At 39.3% G+C, this 7,945-nt stretch overlaps 2 protein-coding genes across 2 annotated transcripts; both read right to left on the bottom strand.

The window, feature by feature from the left end:
• Positions 1-1,801: 1,801 nt before the first annotated feature.
• LHYA1_G009170 (uncharacterized protein) lies at positions 1,802-2,457 on the bottom strand (the record flags this gene model as incomplete). Its single annotated transcript, XM_031154074.1, is given in 4 exon segments — positions 1,802-2,002; positions 2,134-2,244; positions 2,264-2,315; positions 2,396-2,457. The coding sequence occupies 4 exon segments, from the start codon at positions 2,455-2,457 to the stop codon at positions 1,802-1,804; spliced, it is 426 nt and encodes a 141-aa protein (XP_031000928.1).
• A 1,483-nt stretch (positions 2,458-3,940) lies between these two features.
• LHYA1_G009169 (uncharacterized protein) lies at positions 3,941-4,834 on the bottom strand (the record flags this gene model as incomplete). The annotated part of the gene is made up of 4 exons (XM_031154073.1): positions 3,941-4,159; positions 4,310-4,464; positions 4,673-4,734; positions 4,755-4,834. 4 exons carry the CDS (start codon positions 4,832-4,834, stop codon positions 3,941-3,943), a joined length of 516 nt encoding a protein of 171 aa, XP_031000927.1.
• Positions 4,835-7,945: the final 3,111 nt, after the last annotated feature.

The raw sequence follows: 7,945 nt of genomic DNA, 5'->3' as shown, positions 1-7,945 counted from the left end.
TATAGTTATAAATAGAAAGCTAGAAGCGTCTAGCTAGCTAATTATTTTATAGTATTATATAAATTATTAATATATAATAAAGAAATAGTAGCTTATATTCTACTAGGTCTAAGTATTATAAATAGAGTAATATTATTTACTTAAGAATTCATAATAATAATAATCCTTTATTAAAAGAATAGTAGTTAATTAAAGTTATCTATAATAGAAGATAGCATCCGCGTTTTACTAGTCTAAGAGCACTATAGCATAATAGGAAGGAGATCTAGAAGAGATTATATAAAACCCTCTAATACTAAAGTTAGAGGTTATTTAAGTAGCAGGCAACTATGTTTATTTATTTATTTATTTATTCCATTAACGTCCTGTGTGAGTCTAAGACTATGTAGGACGGCGCTAGCCTAATGCTAGCGCGGGCTAGTGATATAGTTAAAAGATATGTTAATATGTTTCCGGTTGAAATCTGTGGGACTAAGCCTAATGCAGACTAGGTCCATAAAGTAATAACGCTATAATAATAAAATCCCCCAGGGCTCTAAAAACGCATAGCTAATAAATAAAAAGTGAATTAAGGAGTGGCAGAAAGCGAAGGCGGTTAGCTAGCATAGCTGTTTCTTATGCTGCAATCGCGCTCTTATGCATTCTGAGCTAAAATTGGGAAAAGTCGATAGATTTAGTCAGTGGAAGTGGGCGGTGAGACTTCTAAGCCGTATACCGTAGTATATGCTTAGTTATTATTGAATTCTGCCCGTTTAAGCCGCTATTTGCAGGTGCTAATGCCCGTTTCACCTAAAAAGGTTAGTAGATGCTAGCGTCTGATTTTCGTCTCGAATAGGCTAAGCATGCTAAGCCTAAATAGGACATTGTCTTTTAGTCTTTTATGTTCTTTACTGTATTTAGGGCATTATAGTATAAGATGCTATAGTGATTTAGGCTTGTGACTATATATGTAGTGATTAGTGGGTGTTTTATTAAATCGTTTTAGGTATGTCCCAAAGTAGCCGTGTTGTAGCTTAAGCTGGAAAAAGGCGCTAGCAGTGGATCTAGCCGTTTTGGGAAGCTATATTCGAGAGTGAATTTATGGGTTAAAAAAGTCGAAGTAGTGGCCTTTACTGCTAGCTAGAGTATTCGCCTACGCATGCCATTGTATTTAGTTGATTTTTATGCCTATATAGGCATAGCTTATATGGGCAGCCAGGGCGGTCTGAGTGGTCGGAAGTGATTTAGACCCTAATTTGGCTAGTTTATCCGCCTCTTTATTTCTATTAATATCTTAGTGTCCAGGGACCTACTCTATTACTAGCGTGGATCCATTTTAGGCTATTTTGGTGGTAGCTGCAATAGCATGTAACTAGTAAATTTGGCCTGGATTATTAGAAGGCCGCGCTAGCCTATAAATGGCTGCTTGATTATCTACGTATATCCGAATATCCCTATTTGGGCCTAGTCTTATCGCATCTTCAAATGCTAGGGCAATGCCTTCTAGCTCTCTATTATAGACGATTTGGTGCAGACTTATATTTCAGGCTAGTTATATAAAAGGGCGGCTAGCGCATTTATATCCTGCTAGTCCCACTCTAATTCCAGTGCTTTTAGGCATTTATAACCTATCTAAGTAGTATAACACCTGATTTAGTAGCTATGTCCGCATTTAGTAGCGGTGTGCTGTGGCAGTTTCCTCTTTTAGCAATTTAGCGATTTATATGTCCTAGGGGATAGAGCGGTCCTATAGGGCAAAGTGGAAGTGGTATATAGGTTTGATTTTGCTGCTAAGTAGAGGTGTAATAGTCCTAGCAATTATCTAAAGTCTATATCCTAAATAGCTGGATTTAGCAATTTGGCGATTTACTAGGTGGTCTAGACTTAGCTTAGCTAGCTGAAAAGCGTATTTGTAGGTAGCTATATCTAGTCGTATTACAGGCGGTAGGAGGCTAGCTTTAACTTCTATAGCCTGAATTGGACTAGTCTGAAAAGTGCCTAGGATTTTACGTAGTGCTAAATTCTAGAGGTGCTATAGGTAGTCTTTTATGTATGCTTAGCCTTGCTACTAAATTAGTAATGCATAGTTGGATATGCTTATTATATAAGCTAAATACGGCTGTCTAAAGGCGGTAGGACTTAACCCTTGCTTACTATTAGCCAGCCTAGATATTTATCTAAATGCGGACTTAGCCTTAGCAGTGCAGATGGTGATATGCTCCTTAAATTATAATAGAGTATTAAAGTAAATGCTAAGCCACTTAACTATCTGCTTTAGGGGGACTATAGTCCCGTCTAGGAGTATAAGGGATGCTAGCTTAGCGCGTTTGCCTGTACTAAAGTGAATTAGTTTAGACTTTTTTAGGTTAAATTAGATTGCGTTTTTACTAGCTAGCTAAAAAAGCTCTTTAGCTACTAGCTGTAGTATCTTAACGTTTTTGCAGGGGCTAGTCGATATAAAAGAGAGAGTGATATCATCTATATAAGAGATAAATTTGACTGCATATGACCTAAATAGGCCTTGTATATAGATTAAGAAAAGGATAGGCGAAATAGGGCTTCCTTATAGGATTCCGGCCTAAATAGGCTAGTTTTCGTCTAATTATCCGTTAAATAGAAGCTTAAGTGACCGCCCGCTTATAAAGGATAAGACCCACTTAATGACCAAATCGGGAAAGGCTAAATCCTTAAGAATCGTAAGTAGCCGGTTCTTAGACACGTGGTTATATGCCCCTTTCACGTCTAGTAGAAGCGTACTAGTAATTTTATTTTAAAGCCGATTTATATGGACATAATCCGCTAGCATAGCGCCTGCGTCTATAGCCGACTTTTTAAGTCGGCCACCAATTTGGCTAGGATATAACAGATTTGGTATGGTTTTAGCTAAGTAAGCTAGTTGCTTAGCTAGGATCCTTTTGCTAACTTTTCCTAGGCAATTTAGGAGTGAAATAGGTTGATAGGCGCTAGGCTGTTTATAGTCTGGCTTGTTATTTTTGCGTAGTATAGCGCAGTTTGCTTGGCGTTAGCACTTCGGATGATAGCTAGTGTTTACTAGCGTCTTAAAAAGGAGTGAAATCTGGGAGGGGCATGCTAAATATGCGTGGGTGATAATAGTCTAAGTGATATAGTCCGGGCCGGGGCTAGTGGATTTAATTTCACTAGAACAGGCTTGTTTCACTTCGTCTAGTGCTAGCTTTAGCCACTGCCACTGCTCTAAGGCGGTGTATAACGTCCAATTCAGGCTAGCTGTTTCAGGAGGTGGAAGGAAAAGTGTCTGGCGGAAAAGGTTGCATTTAGCGGTAAATGTGGTTGCAAATTGGGTGGCAGAAAGCTTTAGATTTAGGACTAGCTCTAACCGCCTTGACTTTATATAGGCTAGGGCTTTAAAAATCGATTTAGAATCCTCTTTCTCTAAGAACTGGTTCTAGTGATCCTTTTTAGCCGTCTTGATAGCCTAAAAGTATGTATTGCGGGCGCTAGTATAGCGCTCATTTGATTAGCTGGAAAACGCTAGCTTAGAGGTCTCTCTAGCCCGATTCATGTTGCGTTAAAGTGATTTTAGTGAATCGTTCCACTAAGGCTTAGCGTGTGGCGCTAACCGGATTTGGGGTATGGCATTGTGTGCAGCACATAAAATGGCGCTAGTATAACGTTCCGCCATATCGTCCAGACGGTCTAGGGTTGCTTTATAGCTGCGTTTTGCGTTAATTTGTTCTAAGCTTTTTAAGCTTGAATTAGAGCTTAAAATGTAACTATAGGCCTGTAGCTCATTTTAGAGCGGTGATAGCTGGCAGAAAAGTTTTTCCCCGAATTTGGCCTAATCTGCCCGTTTTGTATTAAAACGGGTGGTTTATGGATCCGCTAGGCCTATTTGGGAACCTTTAATAGTAAATGTGATGCTAAAGTAATCAGAGCCTATATCGTCCACTATGGCCCAGTCCTAAATGTAATTAGCTATAGATTAATGCGCTAGCGTAAGGTTGATATTTGTCGGCCTAGCCATATGCGGATGATAGAAGGTGCTAATACTAGGGGTATTTAAGAGGGCTAAATCATAGTAGTCAATCCAGTCTGCTAGCGTGTTGCCTTCTTCGTCACGTGCCTTATATAGGGGGTCCCACCACGGGTTGTAGGCATTAAAGTCCCCGCAAAAGACCGAATCGAGAGGCAGTAAGAGCTGCTATAGGCACCTAGCTAGCGTACGGGTGTCCAAATCGGGTAATTAGTGCTTTTCGTTATAAATATTATAAATCTTAATCACGTGATCTTAATCTATAACGTCTAGGACTTAGAAGTCTGAGTCGTTTGGCGAATCCAAGGCTAGGACGACCCTAGGGCGGTATAACCTGGCAATATAAGCCATTGTGCGTGGTGTGATATCTAGGCTAGGCCTATTTAGGAAGAGTTGGGTGAATAAGGGGTGGGAAATCGATTGTATTTCGTCTGAATCGCGTATAATAAAAGGCTCTTGAACTAGTATAATGTCTATATCTAGCTTAATTGCTACTTATAGCGCGGATTCCGTATTATAGGCGGCTATATTCAGATTCACTTGGAGGATTTTAGTGCTAGCGTCTATCATAGAGAGGACGTGGGAGCCTTTAAGTGAATGCTCTAATAGACTTCATATAGAGCGGAGCTAGCTGCATGTGGACCTCCGCAATTAGCGCATTTGTATGTCAGGTGATCACACCTACCCTTAGCATTGCATATAGAGCATACGTGTTATTTCGTCTGATAGGCTTCACCGCATAGCTAGCACTTAGCCTCTTTACAGCAGTAGTGCTCTAAATGGCCATAGCCCTAGCACCTGATGCATTAGGCGGTGGGACGTGTCGTATAGTGTTTTTCGCATCGTATAGAAATGCCAGCTATATATAGCCTATTTCAGACGGCCGCGCTAGCCTCTTCAGGCGTAGCAAATGCAATTGCTACAGATCCAGCTATCTATTTTAGGCGATTTTCAGCTGATATGATCCAGTATAGCTGTCCTAAAGGGGTTAGACCCTTATTAAAAGTCCGTATTTCGTCCTTAACTAGCTCCATGCCTTCCAGACGGTTGAAAATAGAAGTGAGGATCCCGTGGGCGACGATTTTATGCCATGTAACGTCTTTCTAGGCGGTGTAGCCTAGCATTAAATGCATCCAGATATCAGATTTGGCAAGTAGGAAGTCAGCTGAGTAAGCCTCTATAGTTATGACCACTAGATTGGCCTAAAGGGACTTAGACACTAAAAGCACCACAGGGTCTTTTACTCCTTTGCTAGCAAAAGCTCTATTTAGAGCATTGCGGGCGGTAAGAGGCTAAAAATCGTTATTTTGGACCATAGTATCCTTAATTAGGATCACGCGGCGGCTGGTAAGAGGCTTCTTTATAGCTAGCTTTAGTAGTAAGGACTTTTTAGCAGAATTAACCAAAATCCAGTCCGAATCAGGGTTAGCGGACTCGGCTGCGGCTGCATATATCCGATTTTAAGTGGTTTTCAGCTGGGAAGCGATTTTCAGCCTGTTTAGGCGGTCTAAGACGGCTGCGCTAGGCCCTTTCGGGTTGACTTGCAGGCAGGTAGTCGGTTTCGGGGCAATTTGCCAGGCGGTGGCTTCTAGCTTTTAACTAGCGGATTCCATATGCGTAATCTTATTAGCTAAAATAGCTAAAACCTTCTTAATAGAGCCTTTTTCGAGGTATTTGCGGAAGATTTTAATTAAATCAAGTATTTGGTCCTATTTTAGGCGGTCTGGTTCGGCAGCCGCGGCTTTAACTAGGAGGTCACGTGCCTCTATAATAGCCTTATTTAAAGGTGAATCTATAGTAAACCTTAGATTTTTGGCCGGATTAGGAAGCAGTATAGCTGGCCTCTTCTTTATAGTAAAGGTAAAAGCGTTGCTATAGTGACCGTTTTATTGTTTATTGACATTTTAGTAGCTACGGCTAGTAGAAGGGGCTGTATATATAAAAATAGATGCGTCTAACGCGACTTTTAGCTAGTCGCTATCCCACGCTAGGCCTTCTAACTTGTCTGTACTAAATGATGTATTATATGTGGTATCTATTACTATATTGTTATCTTCTGCCGCTCTAGACCGCAGGGGTGGGAGGGCAGGGGGGGAGGAGGGAGGAGGAGGCGGTCGGGAGGCCTTTAGGGTCAAAAACCCTTTAGATGACCCGCATTCACTCATTTTCCTAGTGAGAACCATAAGGGTAGGCTTAAAAGAAAGCTGAGATCAAGGCGGTTAATATACTGGCGCGATCATTTAATTTGGACGGTTGTGGCAAAAGTTATAAGTGAATTCGTGAAATCGTAAAGAGTTGTCATATGATAATATAGTAATAGATATCACATATAATGCATCATTTAGTATAGACGAGCTAGAAGGCCCGGCGTGGGATGGCAACTGGCTAAAAGTCGCGTTAGACGCGTCTATTTTTATATATATAGCTCCTTCTACTAGCTATAGCTACTAAAATATCAATAAATAATAAAATAGTCACTATAGCAATGCTTTTACCTTTACTATAAAGAAGAGGCTAGCTATACCACTTCCTAATCCGGCTAAAAATCTAAGGTTTACTATAGATTCACCTTTAAATAAGGCTATTATAGAGGTATATAACCTCCTAGTTAAAGCTGCAGCTAAACCAGACCGCCTAAAATAGGACCAAATACTTGATTTAATTAAAATCTTCTACAAATACCTCGAAAAAGGCTCTATTAAGAAGGTTTTAGCTATTTTAGCTAATAAGATTACGCATATGGAATCCGCTAGTTAAAAGCTAGAAGCCACCGCCTGGCAAATTGCTTTAAAACCGACTACCCGCCTGCAAGTTAACCTAAAAGGGCCTAGCACAGCTATCTTAAATTACCTAAACAGGCTAAAAATCGCTCCTTAGCTAAAAACCACTTAAAATCAGATATATATAGCTACAGCTAAGTCTACTAACCCTAATTCGGACTAGATTTTAGTTAATTCTGCTAAAAAGTCCTTACTACTAAAGCTAGCTATAAAGAAGCCTCTTACTAGCTGCCGCATAATCCTAATTAAGGATACTATAGTTTAAAATAATAATTTTTAGCCTCTTACCGCCTATAATGCTCTAAATAGAGCTTTTACTAGCAAAGGAGTAAAAGACCCTATAGTGCTTTTAGTATCTAAGTCCCTTTAGGCCAATCTAGTAGTTATAACTATAGAGGCTTACTTAGCTAACTTTCTACTTACTAAATCTAATATCTAGATGCATTTAATACTAGGCTACACCGCTTAGAAAGATATTATATAGTATAAAATTATTACCTATAGGATTCCCACTTCTGTTTTTAACTATCTAGAAGGCATAGAGCTAGTTAAGAATGAAATACGGACTTTTAATAAGGGTCTAACCCCTTTAGGATAGCTATACTAGATTATATTAGCTGAAAACCGCCTAAAATAGATAGCTAGATCTATAGTAATTGCTTTTGCTACGCTAGAAGAGGCTAGCGCAGCTATCTAAAATAGGCTATATATAGCTGGCATTTCTATATAATACGAAAAACACTATATAACACGTCTTACCGCCTAATGCACTAGATGCTAGAGCTATAGCCACTTAGAGCACTACTACTATAAAGAGGCTAAGTGTTAGCTATATAGTAAAGCCTATTAGATAAAATAATATATATGCTCTATATATAATACTAAGGGTAGATGTAATTACCTAATATATAAATGCACTAATTATAGAGGTCTATATATAGCTAGCTCTGCTCTATATAAAGTCTATTAGAGCATCTACTTAAAGGCTCCCACGTCCTCTCTATAATAGATGCTAGCACTAAAATCCTCTAAGTGAATCTAAATATAGCTGCCTATAATATGGAATCCGCGCTATAAGTAGCAATTAAGCTAGATATAGATATTATACTAGTTTAAGAGCCTTTTATTATATGCGATTTTACATGTCGCGTCGAATAAAAAACTTTTCCGATTT

The sequence above is a fragment of the Lachnellula hyalina genome, assembly GCF_007821495.1.
Source record: "Lachnellula hyalina strain CBS 185.66 chromosome Unknown contig00342, whole genome shotgun sequence".
Classification (NCBI taxonomy): Eukaryota; Fungi; Ascomycota; class Leotiomycetes; order Helotiales; family Lachnaceae; genus Lachnellula; species Lachnellula hyalina.
Note: the sequence above shows the minus strand (reverse complement) of the source record. Positions and strands in the feature narration are given on the sequence as shown.